Genomic DNA, 18,486 nt, shown 5'->3' with positions numbered 1-18,486 from the left:
GGACCCAGATTATCGGTATTAGTAGTAATTACAGAGGGGATCAGATCAATACGTGACAGGAAGAAAAGTCAAGCCTCCAAATATATATGGTCAAAAACAAAATCCAGCCGCTTCCAAAAAAAAATACACATGCAATCCAACAGTATTCTCGAATGAAATAAAAGGGTCCCAATATCGAACACAACCGAGTCAAAAAAAAAAAAAAAAAGACCAAAACCATGGCAGACGCCAAAGAAAGACACCGACACGAATGCGCTGGGAATCAACAGGACAAGACCTGGGATAGTATGTAGTCCCGGGGAAATAACAGTAGTCAATGCAACAAGATACAATTGCGTACAAGGTATGGCACAAATAACCGCCAAGAGCCAAAGGTAAGCCCAATACATAGTATTAACGCCGACTAGTATGATTACTTTTCGCTTTTAATTTGCGCCCCAGTTGCTCGGCGTGTGGTTGGTAAATGTATATGCCTTGGGCTTCTGGGGCAGTTGCTGCGCGACGAAGCGATGGGCCTCCTGCTGTTCTGGGAACTCGTGGATATAGAACTCCGTCGGCTTCGCGTCCCCAGTAAATGGCCCTGCTGAGGTGTGCATATCAGGATCCGTAGTGTATACCAAAGACGGCGACCCCGTAGCCGAGAGGCTGTCGGTAGATTGTCGGCTTTGCTCTAGAGCCTGTCCGTACGACAAGGACACATCCGCCTGGGCGATTGGGGCACGGCTTTGGAAAGCTGCCTCCGGGGAGGGTATTGAATGGGCACCGACCCAACTCCTGCCCGTCAAAGATGCTCCTTCGCAAGTGACATAGTCAGGAAATGAAGTATAATGGGCAGGGGCGGACATCGGCGGAGCGACACTGTGGTATTGATAGGTGGAAAGCATATCCATAGCCAAAGGGGTAGCGGGAGGAGATGCAATGTTAATTTGCATAGGCTGTGAGGTAGGGAACAATTGGCTAGTTGGTTGAGCAGACAGGCAGTAACCGCCATCACTAGGTGTATTTGGAAGGAAGTGATGGAGGTCATCCGGTGTCAGGGGTGTTGGTGGAGCCAGTCCGCCTGTTGTGACAGCTGGCGACAGCATCGATGACATCTCGGCCTTTGTAGTGCTCAGAGCTCCGGCTTCGGCAAATGAGGACAGATTGAGAGGCGAACGCTGGGCTGCGGATGCCTTTCGGACACCTGCGTAGCGGGAGTTGAGACATTGTGCGGATTTTGACTGCCTCACACCAGGCGCAGAGCTATAGCTTGGGAGTCGGGTCGTTGGCGACATGGAGGATGATCCACCCAACATAGATGACGACCTCGAAGTACCAATAGCCGCAGGCCTTGGCCGCTTTCTCCGGGCAGCAAGGTCGAGTTCCTTGCCGGCTTCTTTCCACGAAGATCGGTCTGTTCGGATAGGAAGCCCAGCCGCATGGATCCCGATTCCTTCGAGACTATCAGCAAGGTCGTCAGATGAGCCTCTCCTTGACAAAGAGTTCTCCGGTTGCAGGGTATATCGAACTGCATTGTAAGAAGCTTCCGCGTCACTAGATGAGCGGTAGCCAGGGAATGACTTTGTCGTTTGCACCTGACTGGACCACTCATCGTCCTGTGAGGGCTGGAATTGCAGACCGTCGTTGTGCTGCGTAGTTTGATGATGGGAGCCGTCCAATCCCGGAACAGTTAGCGATTCGGCGGCAGAGTACCCTAGATGTTCTTGAGGGCTCTGGGATGCGGTCCACGATATGGAAGAATCCTTGTTCTCCCATTCCGAGAATGGAGTGTTCGAAGCACTCTGGGTGGCACGGCTGTCACCGTGATGGTTGGTGCCTGAGAAAGTTGTTGTCGGAGACACCGACCCTTCATGGATGGTACCAGATTGTCCCTGATCGTCTGGACTATAGTGCTCTCGAGCAGCAACGGCGGCATTCAACGCTCGTTGCAAGGAGGCAAACGTAGCCTCCCGAGCCGACTCGCTCCTTGTTTTCTGATGCTTCGATCGTGACGTAGAAGCAGGCGTCTTAGCACGGTCATCAGAGGTGGCTTGATCAAATGACTGTTTCGGGGTATCCTTGTCTGTTTCTTCATTCGTGTCTGCGTTCGAGTCGGACTTTCCGGTATTCTCGGTCTTGATTCGTGCGGCCTCCTCGGCCTCCGTCTTCGCCTTCTGCATCCTCTCGAACTCTTCCTGTCGCTTCTGCTGCTTTGCCTTTGCTCGCCTGTTTTGGAACCAATTCTGTGATGACTATTAGCTTACGTTCCCGTACTAACATTAAATTCCCAGTGGGGTATCACTAACAGCAACCCGAGGCAGGCTTAGATTTGTTTGAGCGGCTAATTGACGCTTAACATTGCTGCTAGGCTTCGGGTGAGCCTGGAACTGGGCCTCGAGAGTCTCGACTTGCTCCTTCGTCAACCTTGGACGAGATAGGTTCTCCGCATATTCCTCGTAGTCCATGATCGGCTGGTGGTAGAAGTCAATCATGTCAAAAGGCGGGTGCGGGTAGATGTAACCGTCCATTGGGTGCATCATGGACGGGTGTGCCATAGTTGGATCGTAGGCCATTGGCTGCTCCATGGGGACGGCAGCATGACCAGTATATGCGTATGGATGGTGGAGATAATTCATGGTTGTGGCAGGGGTGTGAAAGGAGGAGGAGAGGGGGAAGGGGTATTGAAACCGTTGCTGCACGAGAAAGCGGCAACTGAGATGAGGGATGGATCTAGATCATTGAACAATTGAATCACAACAGGAAAATGGATATACGGTTGGATTATAGAGACTCGGAAATTGGAGGGAAGATAATCCCTCTTATAGGAGGAGGATTGGGAAAGGGTGGGTGACGTGAGAGAGTGACAGGTTGTTGCTGGGTTGGTACTATATTTGTGGTTGTATGTATATTAACAACAGCAGACCGGGTGGATTAAAACAGAAATAGAGAGAGAGGGAGGGATGGAGGGGGGGAGGACTAATGAAAGTATTGAGTCGGAGAGCGGTACTAATAAGTAGATATCAGAAAGGAAAGGAAAGGAATGACTATAATGAAAGCAAGAAATAAAAAGAAAACAAAAATAAAATATAGAAAAGAGGGGACGAAAGAGGAAAAGGAGAGAATGAGGAAAGAAAGTTGAGAGAGTGAGAGAAAGACTGAAAAAAGACAAAAAGGGCCAAAAATTTTTTCAGAAAATCAAAAAATCAAAAATAAAAACATAAAACGAAATGAATAAAATAAAATAATAAATCAGTAAAAAAGGGAAAAAAGAAAAAAGAGAAGGGATTGACACCGGTCAATGGGGACTTGCGAGAGGGGGGAGGGAGAGAAAGAAGTGGTGTGGATTTAGGGCGGATGGAGAGAAAGATTGGCAGCGGCTGCCTGGAAAAAGCAAAAGGCGTGGAAGGCCCGGCTATGATTGGAAGATCGTCGTGCGGGACCTGGGAGGATTCGTTTGGTATTAATGCCGTATTTACCGTCAGCTTGGGTGACCGGGGGGAACTGGACCACTTCAGCCGTACTCACAGCTTCCCGATTTTAGCTTAATCGTTCTGGTCCTTATTCTTACTAGTAGGGGGAAGGTTACTTAGTATGCACGATGAACTCAATCGCGCCTACGATTAGTCAATTTAGCATCATGTAGGAAGATAGAATAAAGAATAAGGACTCCCTGATTTGTCTTCTGCAGATGATCGTCTAGATAATGTCACCTTTTCCGTCTACTAAGGGCACTATCATCTACTTTCCATCCATTCATCTATCTATCAGCCATCTACCTTATCTTGCACGGCATCCATGGTAAACGGTCTTGGGTGCCGAAGATCCCGCCAGAGCTGGTTGGTTACCACTGTACAGTATCAGGTACGGTACCAAACAGAGAGGCACCGGCCACCAAAATATTGGCCGAAAGTGGGTTGGTGGTGCTGTCCGCTCGGTTCTAGGGGGTGGCGGCCTGGGCTCTCGGGCTCTCTCTCTCTCTGTGACAAACTAACTTAGGAGTCAGGGCTTAAAATAACTCAAAAGGACATTGAATCAATCTAATACTCAAAATAGATAAATAAAAATAATCATCATCACCGTCCAAGCAGATTATCATGAACATGTTAGGTAGGTACAGTACATGCATGCATAGGCACATTACATATGTATGTACCTCTAGAAGTCCATCCATTACAGGCTCTCTCTCTCTCTCTCGCGTAGTGACACACTATGGCAGTGACTACGAGAGTCTCCAAGTCACTGTATGTATGTATGTGCTGGGCCGACGGGTCCATACTGCGTCGTCCTGTCTGAAGTTTGGCAATTTCTTTCCTGATCCCTGCTTATCTCTACTATTTCGCTTGACGATGCCTGATTATTAAATTTACAAAATTCAGGATTGGATGCCTATAGTAGGGTATCTATCAGTGTCATAAGGGAGTCTTCTCTAAAACAACATGATTAGGCCAGGTTTTCCCGTATCTTGGGTTTTTAACTTTCTATTTTCTTTTCTTTTCTTTTTTTTTAAAGATGGACAATTGTAATCCCGAGGCAATGGATATGATTGGCGGAAGAAGGTTAAGTTCCGTGCGGGATCTTTCCCGCGACTCCCTTCAAAGTTTAAAAGGGGTAAAGGAGACAACAAGAACAACGACAGAAAGAAAGAATAAAAAGAAAGAAAAGCAAAAGCCAAGGATCCCCGACTGAAAGTATTTATTAAGCTTGAGCGAAGTGACACTATCGGCATCCAAACTCGCGGGTGTCACCATAATCATAATTCAAAGTGAAACTGGGTAACTCTGTAAGTACTAGAGCTTCGTCAGTTCCTGCATTAGCGCCATGGCCCAGGGACCAACAATTTAGCTTTACCCAAGGGGGCGGGGTCCCATATGGAAATTTGGAAGATCCCGTGAAGCAGAGGGATGGACCCCCGAAACAATGCTAAAACAAACCGTCGCCAATAGTGGTGTCCGTTGGAATGATGGAGAAAGGCTGTGATTTACTCCCTACAAGGGCGTGTGAGGATTTTCCTTTCTCCCACACTGCATCATCAGAGGGAAATCGTGTCAGAGAGCATTCGGGTATGCGTGGAGAGTGGGTCCTGAGCCCGACCTCTGTCCAATCAAGTTGAAACGTATCTGAAGCTCGTCTGGAAGACCTCCCGAGATCCATCGCTGTGCCTTGTGTCTCACTGCAGTGCCAACCAATGGTGGTCCTTTGCCTGAGGCCAAGAATCGATCACGGGGTCAAGGGTCATCGGGGTCCATCCGTGAGCTTTCTCGATTCGGTTTAGCCCCGACGGACCGCTTCTATTTCGACTCCCAAGGTTCTCTTCCCTGCCAAACTCCGATATTAACCAGGACTTTGTTTGGTTTGTAGTAAATTTACCGGGAAATCTACATAGGACCATCCCGAATACGTATCTATTGAGGTCAAGTTTGCTCCATACTCCGTTGTAAACAGCTATTTGTGAAACCTAGCCATCAGCATCAATCTAATTTCCCTTTCTTTCTTGTCTCTCTCATTTATCCCTTTTTTGTGTGTGTGTGTGAAAGTAAGTATCTATCGTTTCCGGCCTATATGAAGTCAGGTGGAGGAGGGGAATTTCCTCCGATCAACCGAAAGAGGGGGAGCTCAAAGGCGAAGAGGTACTCGGGCACCGCCAGTGGCAACAGTATGAAGTACTTGGGAGGGGCCACCCTAGCGCACTGCTGAGGTGTTTACCTAGGCTGGTACCAAGTACAGTACATACATACATACGCAACAGTTGGCACGGATCTCCAGACGCGCCTGTCATCGTTTTCCACGGACAATCACCCACTGGTCGAAGGCGGAAAATCTCCAAAGGAGAGAGAGAGAGAAAAGACAAAAATTAAAAAAACTCAAAAAGAAGTGTGGTACACTGGCAGCACTCAGGCCAAGACCCACAAAAATCAATAGTTCACAGATCCCGTCGATCACCACAAGGATCTATTCGATTGTCGAATGAACGCCCGCTACTCTGCCATCTCCTTCCTCTTTCCTCCAAAGCCCTACGGGAGAAGCGTGACCGGGCCTTACTTTTCAGTTTCAACATGGATAGATGCCTGGAAGCACTCAAGATGGAGCATTCATGGTCGAATCCACCACTGGGACCATTTCCGGGTTCCTGGTTTCTGTCAATCCGTCGCCCCCAAATCCCGCTTATCATGTTGCAATCCGAAGCGCCCATGCCAAGTCACGAGGTTACGCAACAGCAGTTCCAAACGCATTGCCATGCATATGGGGAAGAACCAGACCATGCTAGGGGGGGGGAAGAAGAACGCGGAGCGGCTCGGTGCTATCATATGTGCTGCTCATTACCCACTGGTTTTGTCTACCTTACCCGGCAACTGTCGCTATCACTACTATCTGAGCAGTTAATACCCGCTTTGGTGTCTCCGGGGATGCGGACGTTCATCCCATTTCCCCTTTAACATCGGTTAAGTAGTGTGACAGCGAACCCAACGTTGATGATTTGCGAGTTCCAGCATTGCGGTACCGTACCCCAAATTTCCCAAGTGATCTTCATCAGGCCCTTTAAAGAGGGGACTCACAATATGGAGTAATGCCTGTAGAGTTAGTTAGTTGACGGTCATCCTGTTGGTAGTGGAACCGGAAGGAAGGGGGCCACCTAGCTATTCTGCTAAGTCTGAGTCGTAATTGTACAAGTTGAATAAGTCGAGTTGAATTCCCAAGCAAAAGTACCATCGGACAACCCTACAGCACCTTGTATCGGTATGTACATACATCATACATACATGAGCACGACTCGTGATTATCCGAAAGCCTTGTGACTGAGCAGGGATTATGGTTGTTCATCGACGCAAACACCTTAGAGGAAAATAATAATTTAAATAAAATAGGACAAAATAAAAATCCTCCATCATTCACGTGTATGTATGGCGGGACCCTAAGGTGAACTTGAAGGTCTGGAGTTCTCCATAAAGACCCAGACAATAGGTATCTATCTGAAGCTCTACATTACGGATCCATTGTATATCCATTTAGTACATTGTAGTAGTAGCATAGTAGCCGGATAGCACTAGGGATTGGGACAAATTAATAATACTCGCAAGCCCAGACCAATTAGCAATCATTGTAATTCGAGTTGTAGGCCCCCCAGAGTCTTGCCAGTTTCAACATCTTTCTGAGGTGATCGAATGTCCGGATCCGAGAAGAAAAAAAAGAAGAAAAGAAACGAGGATCTTTGCTGTACTTCCTTTGCCTGACCCCTGGGACGATCCGCAATCAACCGCACGGATCGCTCCCCAAATGATTTTCAGACGGGTGGTGGGTTCTAGTATGACGAGCCGTTGTCACCCGATGTAGGGATCTCAAATATTGGCCCCCTTTAGAAGAAATTCGCCGAGTCTGCCGGCGCATCAATGTGGCTGTCGAAAGGATCTGAGGGTGAACTGTGACGCCCCTGAGGCCAAAGCATGTTGGGGCCGCCAGTAGCAGGAGAGGTACGAAGTGATCGACGATAGCGTCGTATCCCTAGTATAAAGTTGGGCTAAACTGACTAAACTTGCTTACATACGTACGATCTGACACCATCCCCTTGGGAATTGGATTGGATTGACCACCCTTCCCCCGGTGATTTCCCATGCGTCAATCTTAATCTCCATCAACTGATGATTTGGGTCTTTTGTTCACGGATGATGCAACCGCGACAATCATCTCAGTGACTACTACACTCGCGCGGGTTAGATACATACCATTAGTAGTCAACTTTGAGAGACTTGACTAATAGTCACCAATCTTCGATAGGGATGTAAGTAATGTAAATATACCCAGAAATATTGGTTCTGGATAGTACATACACTAGCATGGGATTGGTTTGCAGTGCCACAGACAGTATCCTCCAGCTGGGTGGCGGTGCTCGTATTATCAGCCACACCTATTCCCCTTTCTTTCGTGATCTTCTGCAGGGTTTGATCCATCATCCTTCCAACCGAGTGCTTTCTGACCCTGTATAGTGCACGGATGGTTGAGGAGAATTTGTCAGAAGTTGTCAAATAGTGCCGACTGATCTGCACCAATGAGCTGTATTCCCAGGGCCAACTTGCGTCTGGATTGACCTTGACTTACTACTCCGTGCACCGATGCAATGCTCAGGGTCGCTACCGTTTCTTTTTCCTTTTTTTTTCATTTTTCGTCTTCGTCTCCCTTGTCTCTTTTAGTAGTTCCCTCCATCTTAGAATATGTGATGTGATGCTCTACGGGTAGATGCACCACAGTACTTTTAGGATATCACACTGTAGTTATCCGAAAGATGTGGATCAGGGGGTGCCCAATCTCATTTGTGGCTCTCCCTCTCTCCCATCCTGTAAAAGCCAGGAATACGTCTTGACCTCTTCCTCAATGGTCTCTCACTATCCAGGAAACTCTAACGGTGTGAATGATACCTGTTGATACCTTGTATTTACTTGGTACGTTCAGAATCGCCCGGAAAAGTCAGAGAACCGACACCCTGGAGATGTTCCTATCCTCTACCACCATCCCTTGCGTGTAGTATCAGAGACAACCTAAAGCCACAAAAAACCTAGCACGGATAGAATTCCAGTGTGCAGTGCGGCGGGGATTACGCCGATCACGATCACTTTTGCTTCCAGGCTGAAGGGAGGGCGACGGGAATCGACCTGTCTCTTTTCCAGAACCCGATCGTCCCCTTCTGTCAACGAGATGCCTGCCATGGCGCCTTCGACTTGGAACTCAAAAGTTCTTCTATTCATCCCTCGATTCGCTTCTGGAACATTTCGTGTGAAGATGGAATAGCTGGAACAATGTATTTGTTCCCTATTTGGCCCGCATCGCATCTCCATTATTATCTGGGATGTTCTCCAAGCTTTCCTTCTTTTCCATATTGGGTCTCACCTGCATCCGGCGGCCACTTTACATGCAATAGGTCTGTTTTTTTCTTGCTCACACCGAGCTTATCGGAACTTGTTGAGACTTGGTTAAACGCTAGGTTGTCGGTGAGGAATGGCGAAAGTTCTGACCTCACGACGTTTAACTTAAACGTTCACTATTCCGTGATATATTGCACCTGGATTCCTGAATGAGCCGAGCCCTGAGATCTGTCATGCAGGACATGCAAGCGGTGATACCTCGGCAAGCATCCCTCGGTGTAAAGATCGCCTTGCCGAAGGCTTTCCCGGATGGAGCTTCTCCATATTGCTCCATCCCCCCATCTTTCCGATTAGCGACACTTTACACCGCTATCCTTCAAGGTTCGCGATGGGTCCATGGATAGGTCCTCTTCTGCGTCGCAGCTTTTTCTCACCATGTTCGCCTTCCATAGTTGGTAGTTGTAGTACCTAGTTTCCAGGATTTCGGCCGGACTTGACTCAGCCAGCCTGGTACGGTTTCAGCCCCAGTCGATTGGCGTTTCATCTCCATGAGGAGTACTAAAGCCATCGTTTGCTATGGAGCGGCTGAGCGAATTCTATGTGAGCATCGTACCGTCTGAGCATTAGCGCCATGCAAGGCACCTCCTTACTCGTACACACATTCGTACATGTCATATCACCTGAACGGGTTCGGTACTTCGGAATCTACGATCTAACCTTCTATGTACAAAGAAATAAATAACGGTCTACACAACCCTAGAAACAATACAAGAGAATTTGGGGGGAAACAGGATAAGAAGAAGGAAGGTGGGAACCTAGGATCGGTCTAGTCTATTGACTCCATATCTCCCCTTTATTGATACGCATTCCGAATCTCCAGCTGAAGTCGTCCATCAACTACGCCCTTGACGGAAACACTTCTCAGATCCTCCACAATCCAGTCTGCACCAGCCTCTTGAAGCTGAGCCAGCGAGTGGGTCGTCGTCAGCGCAATCACCTTGAATCCCGCCGCCTTGCCTGCCCTAATGCCCGAGGGCGCATCCTCAAGCACGACTAGCGATGACGAATGTTCCAGTCCGAGCCGCTTACGCCCAAGCAGATAGCACCGCGGGTCAGGCTTGCCCAGCTCAACATCCTCCGCAACAACAAGCATTTTTGGGTGCGTGAGGTCGAGAACACCCAACCAACCATCGATGAGTGCGCGTGATCCGGAGGTGACGACGCCCCAGCACGCACTGGTCTCGTCAAGCTGCGAAAGGAAGTTTCTAGCTCCGGGGATTTCAACGGCGTCCGAACCATATTCTTTAGGGATGCGTCCTTCGATCTGGCTGACATCTAGAGCAGGCCATTACTCAGTATATGCGTTTCTTCCGTTTCTCCCCCTCCTTCACTAACCCCTGCACCACCCCTCTTCTCGTCACTCGCTGGTGTAGAACTCCCCCGGGAGGCGGGGTACCGTGGGCATCTAAAACTTACACTCCCAGTTTGCTAGCTTCGGGTCATACAGCTGCAGCGTATCAATGCTCCGACGTCCATGAGATGTAGCCAAGATGACGTTGGGGTCAACGCCGAGCTCCGCGCCGACCCTGCTACTATGTTAGAATCATGCGGCTATAATTCGGCGGGGTCGGACTAACTTGTGCCAGTGCTTCACGATCGCTAGACGAAAAGCCGTGATTTAGCATCTTGCCATATTGTGCAAATCATACCATTCTGCCAGAATCCAAGTATAAGCCCTTACCATCAGTCGAGTCGATGATAGTACCATCGAAGTCCGAAAGAAGACCATCAAAAGTGAGGACTTGCGGAGGGGCTGAGAACGATCCTTGGTCTCTAGTCATGGTGTCTGTGCCTATAGATATAAGATCTCGAGAAGCGCAAAAAAAGCGAGCTGACAGTACAAGAGAAAGAAGGAACAAGCGATGTATAGAGATATATTCTAAGCGTAAAATTCTCAAACGAAAGAACTGAAGATCCGACTAGAAATAAAACCACTAAAACCCTCAATAGATAAGACATTCCTTCCTTACAATTCGGGCACGAAATCCCACGCGATGGTCGGAGATCGGCGGCTATTTACTCCGGTTATCTTAGCGCGGGTAAAATAGTTTGCACAAAATTGTTCGGCCGGCCTTTTCTGCGAGCTACTTGGAGAAGGAGAAAAAAACTTCCCTTATCGTTGGTTTTTTTTTTTCTTTGGTATCAAGGGGGGTTTTGTATTTATTCTGTCAAAATGGTTAAGCTAGGTATTTATTTCACTGGGCTCTTTTTTGGATTTGGGGATGTTAATCGTAAATAGGCAAATCTTCGAAGCGGACGCCCGTCCGGTTACGGCACAAGATTGAGAAGGCTTCTGCCGCGAAGCAACGGAAGCAGAGAAAGCTTGCTAAGAAGGTATGTATCTTTTGTTGAATCCTTGATACGGGAGGATGTTTTGATTTGTTAATGCTGTTGGTTAGAACCCCGAATGGCGTTCAAAGGTCAAGAAGGATCCGGGTATCCCCAATTTGTTCCCTCACAAGGAAAGACTTCTTCATGAGATGGAGGAGAGGAAGCGGATGAAGGTTGAGGAGCAGGAGCGCATCCGTGAGGAGGCGCGCGCTCGCAAGAAGGCCCAGAAGGAGTCGCAACAGCAGGGAGATGATTCCAACAACATGATCGTGAACGATGTGGACCTGGAGGGTGACTCTGTCGATGAAGATATGGATGAGGATGATGGAGATTCGTCGAACCCCATGGCTGCTCTACTTGCCTCGGCGCGCGCTCGTGCAGCGGAGTTTGATGATCAAGATGGAAGCGATGATGACGACGAGATGGACGAGGATGATGACGAGGATATGGATATGGATGAGGATGAGGAGGAAGGTGGTGCTGCGCTGGGCGAGTCCGCTCCCCAGCTTGTTTCACAGAATCACAGCAAGGAGAGCTCCCGGCGGCAATTCGACAAGGTGTTCAAGCAGGTTGTCGACGCTGCGGATGTAGTTTTGTATGTGCTTGATGCTCGTGACCCTGAGGGTACCCGTTCTAAGGACGTGGAGCGGGAGATTATGGCCGCGGCTGGTGGAAACAAGCGGATGATCCTCATCCTCAACAAGATCGATCTTGTTCCTCCGCCCGTGCTAAAGAACTGGCTGGTCCATTTGCGCCGTTACTTCCCCACCTTGCCGCTCAAGGCTTCAAATGGCACTGCCAACGCTCACAGCTTCGACCACAAGCAGTTGACTGTTAAGGGTACATCAGAGACGCTTTTCAGAGCCCTCAAGACCTATGCACACAGCAAGAACCTGAAGCGGTCCATCTCCGTCGGTGTGATTGGTTACCCCAACGTTGGAAAGTCCTCCGTCATCAATGCCCTCACTGCCCGTCTCAACAAGGGCTCCAGCAATGCATGCCCCACCGGTGCCGAGGCCGGTGTCACCACTACCCTGCGGGAGGTGAAGCTAGACAACAAGCTCAAGCTGATCGACTCCCCCGGTATCGTATTCCCTAATGCTGAAAAGAAGAAGAGCAACAAGAAGCAGGTGGAAGAGCGTGCACGCCTTGTTCTCCTGAACGCCATCCCGCCGAAACAGATTGAGGACCCCATTCCCGCCGTATCATTACTTCTCAAGCGTCTGTCCACTTCCGATGACCTCACGTCGAAGCTGCTGCAACTCTACAACATCCCCACCCTTTTCCCCTCCGGTGACCAGACAACCGACTTTTTGATCCACGTTGCCCGCAAGCGCGGTCGTCTGGGTAAGCACGGCGTGCCTAATATCGAAGCCGCTGCCATGACCGTGATCAATGACTGGAGAGACGGACGTATCCAAGGTTGGGTCAATGCCCCTGTGCTGCCAGTTGTCACCACAACCGAGGGAGCATCGGCTCCTGCAACGGATGTGGATACGAGACAGGTTGTTACTGAGTGGGCGAAGGAGTTCAAGATTGAGGGTCTGTGGGGTGATGGAACAGCCGATGGGGAGATGGCGGAATAATCTGGTTTATTTATTCTTCTCTGCTATGGATACATGGATACCAAAAAGGCGTTGCCTGGTTTTTTTGCTCTTAAGATGGTAGAATGATGTTCTTCAGTGTCGATATCAAGTTACGATCAAAAATGGCCATATATATATTATATCGCTTTACCTAGTCATGTAGATGGGATAGGGTTCTTCTCCCCGTGTAACGGAAATCTTATACTAAACAATAATAATTTTTTCAAGTATTGAGTATTATTATGCAGCCGATTTACTTGCGACTTACCAGACGTTATCTTTTTCTGATGTGGCTACTTCCAACATCTAACATGAAGATATATATATATATCCATACATCATCCACCTACAGATTACAGAACATAAGATAACCATATAGAAGCTACAAAAGAACTCTCTATTAAAATTAAAATAACAAATCCCACAAAAATAAATCCATAAGCCCTTCTAAAAAGAAAGGGAAAAGAAAAGAAAAAGAAAAAGAAAACCAACGACAGAAAATGTCCCAAACCAACCGTTGAAAGAAAAGAAAAAACCCACTCAAAGATAAGATCAATCAATGCATGAAATGAAATGAAATTAAATAAATTGCCACCGCTCTCCACGCGCGTCCGTCGCGTTTTTTCCCAACTCCTTGAATCTACAACTCAAGATCAAATATCAAACTCAAAACAGGACCCAATTCTCAATCCTCATTTCCTACCAAAAATCCAACCACTCGATGACCTCTCTAACTCTCCCCAAACCATCCACTCAGCAAATCCCAACTACCAAAATCTAACCCCGTGAAAACGAACGATATCGCGAAAAACAAGGGGACCACACAGATAAAAAACGAAACCAAAGTAGAATCACAAGAAGCAAGTATGGCTCCTCGAAAATCAACTGGAGACGAAGATCCCACATCATCACCACAGGTGCAAGGCGCGGCTACACAATCGCCGCAGACGCAGACACACACACAGCAGCCGATTCAAGCTACAGAGCAACAACTTAAGGCTAGAGCTGAGGGGGGCGTTAGTATTGAGGTGAGGATTTGATCTTTCTATTCTCTCTTTCCCCCCAACCCCCTTTGTTCGGTCTTGATGTTATCCATGGCTAGAATTACATCTTTCGCGCTGAACATCTATAATATCTATATCTACCTACAACGAACTTACACTAACAACGAATATAATGATATCAAGGACTACCTCCTCCCCCGTTCTCTAACGCTCCGACTGGCCAAATCCGTCCTCCCGCCTAATACCTCCATTCAAAAGGATGCTGTCCTCGCCATTCAGAAAGCGGCGACGGTGTTCGTGTCTTATCTTTCTTCGCAGTATTTCTACCCCCCTCCCTTTAACCCCTCCCACTTTTTTTTGGATGTGACGGGAATGAGTGCTAAGCTGGGAGTATTTTTATAGTGCCAATGAAGCGACTATGAAGCGGACTCTTGCGCCGTCGGATGTTTTTAGTGCGATATCGGAGTTGGAGTTTGATGGCTTTCGGTCGAGGCTGGAGAAGGAGCTGGATGCGTTTACGGAGTTGAAGGCTGGGAAGAGGAAGGCGAAGAAGGGGGATACGGCGGCTGGGGCTGTGGAGGCTGGGAAGAGTAATGCGGCGGGGTCGGAGAGCGGCAGTGGTACTGCCGCTCGGGGGGTGAAGAGGGTGAAGAGGGTTGAGGGGGAGGAGGCTGAGGCTGTTGCTGGGTCTAGTCGGCAGGAGGAGGAAGGGGACGATGGGGATGAGACGCAGGATGAGGCGGAGCAGGTGGATGAGCATGAGACCGAGGTGGAGGAAGAGGAGGATGAGGGTGAGGGTGAGGAGGAAGAAGAGGACGAGGAACACGGAGAGGAAGAGGATCCTGATCGGGTGGAAGATTTGGATCGTGATTCGAGGGCTCGACGGGTCATGGACCCGGATGCTGCTGGGGATGAGTCGGATAGTGATGATGAGGCGGGGCCGTCGTCGCAGTTGAAGGGGGATCTGGGGTTGGGATAATCTTTATCTTGTAGCGATTATGAGTTTATTGTTGATAGATTGATAATACTTTATATGTACGGTTGCACGTTAAGTTTTCAGCTGCGTAAGAATGCTGATTCATTTCCAAAGAGTACGACATAAATGTTAATGCGATGACAATGTATACCAAACTCCATCAACCCAAACGCCGGTCCACGTACGACATAAATTATACAGGTAGACATGTATCGCAAATACCGCCATTCATAGTACAGCATCATCTCAACGGAAGGAGCGGGAGTCATTGCTTCAAGCTGTTTCTCCTCAATTCCCATTCCCAAAAAACGCCATTGCAACATGCACAGTCTATCCTGGTATCTGGACAAGTTCAATTGGCGACCCTATGCGAAAAAAGATAAACAACGAAGGCGAAGAAAAGAACTAGATAGACTAAGGATGACATGAGGCAAGAACCATGCAGTCATGCGGTCGGCTGATTTAACAATTGACTCATCCCGTTTGGAACCGATTTGGGAGAGATTGTATCGGGCTGGCGCCAGCGACCGTTGCGTGGGGTCTCTTCTCCCTTCTGAGCTAGATGAGGAAACATTGGGCCATTGTTGCGAGCAGCGCCTGGTGGTAGTGGGTGCATTGGCTTGGTCTCCTCTTTCTCCAACTTGATCGCTTTTTCTGTATCGGTCGCGACCTTCTGCGCCTTGGTAACCTTGCTGAAGGTGGTAATCCGCGCATTCTTGGCTGGCTCGTCTTTCTTTGTCTTCTTGCGAGGGGCGCTCTTCTTTGTGGCCGGCTTCTTCGGCACTGCGGTCTTTGATGCCTTGAGCACTTCTTGCAGGCTGCGCCCGCGGCTGGCTGGATTGGCCCGACCTCCAGCTGGAACCTTTGGTAATTCCGAAGCTTCCTCGTCGTGACTGGAGGATGGCGTGAGGAAGCCCGTCTGAGTCTTTTGCTTCTTCTTCGGCGTCTCGATGACAATCGACACTCCATGTCCATGTTTCACCCGCTCCACCTCAGATGCATTGCATTCATCGAACAAGTCCTCTGAGTGATCGTCCCACCGTTTCAGATTGGCCAATCGTGCGACTTCCTCGCAATCCCCCTTGACCATCAAATCCCAGCAATCCTCGAATTCCTTGCCGGCTGGGGGTTCGTTGTTGATCCACATGGTCACCCCGTTCCGGCGACTGCGAATCACGGAACAGAGACTCTTCACCAGGCGGCGCACGCCCGGAATCTTCAAACTAGTGCCCACCACGATGAGCGCGTCTGGGCGCGAGCGAATATCGGCATTCATGACGGAAGTGATCGCCTCTTCATCCGGGTTATGTTCGTTGTAGAGCACGATTCTGGGTCGCATTTTACCAATTCCATGACTGCGCTGGCCTGTCTCAATGCGGAACTGATTGTTCCTAGCGCATTCTGGACACTCCGGAGCATCCGGGCGGTCGAACATGGCACTGTCAAAGTCGCCGAGATGACGACATTTTTGGCACACCATCTTTTCGAGGCTTCCGTGCAGCTGAATAGTGCGCGGCCACGGCGCCTTCACATTCAATGGGATCTGGGTGGCCAAGGGAGGCATCGAGGCCTCAATGCCATCGATGTTCTGGGTGTACAGGCGGGTCAGGCGATTTTCTTGACTGATGCGAGCCAGCATGTGATGAAAACTGGTTGGGGAGGTCTTAGCCGCCTCGTCGGACAGCGACCGCACCATGTCTTGGAAGGAAGCGGTTAGTGTTTCATCTTGATAGACGGCAGCATCGAATAGAAGTTTTCCCGACGCTTTAAGGTTGTGTTTTTTCTGTAGAGATTTAAAAAGCCCATCAGTGGAGCGGAAGTCGGGAACTATGTGGCAGCAAGACATCTGATTAGCGGCGGCGAGTAGGAGAGACAGGGAAGGGAGGGGGGATATGCATACTGCCCGCAGAGGTGGAGATGCCAGCTCCCGCAATGACGACAACTTTGCGGTGTCGACGAATCGTTTTTGTTAGTAGATCGATTTGCGCCTGTTGTTCAGTATAGGAAAGTTCAGCGCTGGTCGAGAGATCGAGATGCTGCGTTTGGCGTTCTTTTGGTGCGGCGACCCGTCGCTTTTTCCTCGCGGGCGGCAAGTCATCTCGGTCTTGGCTGCGGGTACTGCTGGACTCGTCCGCTTCTTGTGACGGAGGCGGCGAAGGATAAAACCCCGGCGGTGGTGTCGGTGAGGCTGGGGGAGAGCTCAGCTCTGAGACATCGGAGAACCCATCGTCCATGGCGAAATTGAGATATGTTCCAAGCGAAATCAAAGCGGTATCGTCGTGGGAGAGGGGAGACAAAGAAAGTGGTGGTTGGCAAAGGGAAGGAAAGAGCTGAGAGGGAAAAAAAAAAGGGTGTTGCGTTGGAGGTGAAAGAGGAGAAAATGAGGAGAGAAACAGCAGAGCTTTCACCACAAAGAATTGCTACCCAGAAGGAAAACCATGGAGGACCGAGACAATGTTAAGGAACATCAATTGGTTCGTGGGGAAACGAGAACAGTCTTTTGTTGATATAGTACGTCCTTTTTTCCCTTTTTTTTTCTTTTTCTTTTCCTTTTTCCCGTTGTTTTCTGGGCAGTTGAGGTAGTAAAGTAAGGAGAAGAGGAAGACCAGAAACACGTCGAGAGAATTGGGAGGTCGAAGGGCGTCGTGACTAAGAAATGATAGAAGGGGGAAAATTGAAAATCATGAGGTCAGGGCGGGAGAAGGAAGAGAATAATGGTACAGCGTACGCAGCAACTCTGGTCTGGTTCACCCTCTCTCTCTCGCTTGGTGCCGATGCTGTGTTTATTTTGACTTGACCCACGGGATGGAACACCGTGAGCAGCAGGCAATACAACGGGAAACCCTAACAGCAAAAGTTGACAGACGTCAAGACTAGCAACGGAAGGTATGTTGTGAGGAATGTTGCGATTGTCGGCCTACTTGTTTGTTACAGGTCCAGGGACATCCGAATTGAGATCAGATGATTGACACGAACTTGCTATGAAGGAGTCCAAAGACCCCTTCTTAACTTGTTGTTCTTTCGACCTCCAATGCTAACAATCTGCTAACAGTTTTAGCGCGAGGTCCAGCATGCCCATAGATACTAGTCGATATCGGGTTTAGCTCCATTCATCTCTTAGCCGCAGTGCCGGCGCTGATTGGCCCTTGCCCCACGTCCACCATGCTGGAAAGAACTGCAGCACGTATCTATAAAGTTCTGGATATGCCTACTACTGAAATAACACCTATCCGGATGGCAGGTTCGCGTCGATGACTTTGTAGAGTATTTTGCAGACAGATTTTGGTTCCTGTGCTTAGTTGTTTATCCTATGCAGGATACAAGATACGTGTACCCAACCTAACAGGGGTTGACATGTCTCCAATTCCTTACCCCCCTTTAGAACCATGCACCTCAAGCAAGAACATCCCGGACCTTTGGACACGCAAATTTGCGGAATTGGGTTCGTTTCCACGTATTATGGTGCGTAGCTATGCTATTCGTTCGTTAAAGACCTCGATTGGCCCTTATTTATCGCTGGTTTTTATTCATGAATGCCGCCCCCTGTCAAGCGTCTTGTCGCGGTACTCCTTGGCATACAGCTACTCCTGAGAGGCCCATCCATTGTCCAAAACGAAATATCAACTTTTGTGCTACAATGTATCATTTACTGCTCAGCTAAACCGGATCATCGGAGGGGGACGCTATGACCCCTGGGT

The 18,486-nt window shown here is 48.9% G+C and overlaps 5 protein-coding genes across 5 annotated transcripts; 2 read left to right on the top strand and 3 right to left on the bottom strand.

Moving 5' to 3' along the window:
- Positions 1–290: 290 nt before the first annotated feature.
- BDW43DRAFT_70397 (homeobox domain-containing protein) lies at positions 291–2,898 on the bottom strand. The gene is made up of 2 exons (XM_032050410.1): positions 2,286–2,898; positions 291–2,222 (listed from the first exon to the last, which is right to left on the bottom strand). Exons 1-2 carry the CDS (start codon positions 2,613–2,615, stop codon positions 426–428), a joined length of 2,127 nt encoding a protein of 708 aa, XP_031905714.1. The 5' UTR covers positions 2,616–2,898; the 3' UTR covers positions 291–425.
- Positions 2,899–9,505: 6,607 nt separating this feature from the next.
- BDW43DRAFT_260068 (HAD family hydrolase) lies at positions 9,506–10,816 on the bottom strand. Its single transcript, XM_032040160.1, has 4 exons — positions 10,573–10,816; positions 10,469–10,490; positions 10,308–10,417; positions 9,506–10,166 (listed from the first exon to the last, which is right to left on the bottom strand). The coding sequence occupies exons 1-4, from the start codon at positions 10,670–10,672 to the stop codon at positions 9,685–9,687; spliced, it is 714 nt and encodes a 237-aa protein (XP_031905713.1). The 5' UTR covers positions 10,673–10,816; the 3' UTR covers positions 9,506–9,684.
- A 168-nt stretch (positions 10,817–10,984) lies between these two features.
- Positions 10,985–12,990, top strand: BDW43DRAFT_260066 (putative GTP binding protein). The gene is made up of 3 exons (XM_032040159.1): positions 10,985–11,077; positions 11,131–11,225; positions 11,291–12,990. The coding sequence occupies exons 1-3, from the start codon at positions 11,065–11,067 to the stop codon at positions 12,806–12,808; spliced, it is 1,626 nt and encodes a 541-aa protein (XP_031905712.1). The 5' UTR covers positions 10,985–11,064; the 3' UTR covers positions 12,809–12,990.
- Positions 12,991–13,398: 408 nt separating this feature from the next.
- On the top strand, positions 13,399–15,012 carry cbfA (putative CBF/NF-Y family transcription factor). The gene is made up of 3 exons (XM_032050409.1): positions 13,399–13,836; positions 13,996–14,129; positions 14,215–15,012. The coding sequence occupies exons 1-3, from the start codon at positions 13,675–13,677 to the stop codon at positions 14,789–14,791; spliced, it is 873 nt and encodes a 290-aa protein (XP_031905711.1). The 5' UTR covers positions 13,399–13,674; the 3' UTR covers positions 14,792–15,012.
- A 221-nt stretch (positions 15,013–15,233) lies between these two features.
- Positions 15,234–17,022, bottom strand: BDW43DRAFT_305770 (putative SIR2 family histone deacetylase (Hst4); the record flags this gene model as incomplete). The annotated part of the gene is made up of 2 exons (XM_032045867.1): positions 15,234–16,615; positions 16,689–17,022. The coding sequence occupies 2 exons, from the start codon at positions 17,020–17,022 to the stop codon at positions 15,234–15,236; spliced, it is 1,716 nt and encodes a 571-aa protein (XP_031905710.1).
- Positions 17,023–18,486: the final 1,464 nt, after the last annotated feature.

This window comes from Aspergillus alliaceus, assembly GCF_009176365.1.
Source record: "Aspergillus alliaceus strain CBS 536.65 unplaced genomic scaffold BDW43scaffold_2, whole genome shotgun sequence".
In the NCBI taxonomy this organism is placed as follows: Eukaryota; Fungi; Ascomycota; class Eurotiomycetes; order Eurotiales; family Aspergillaceae; genus Aspergillus; species Aspergillus alliaceus.
This window is presented reverse-complemented; position numbering and strand designations above follow the sequence as displayed.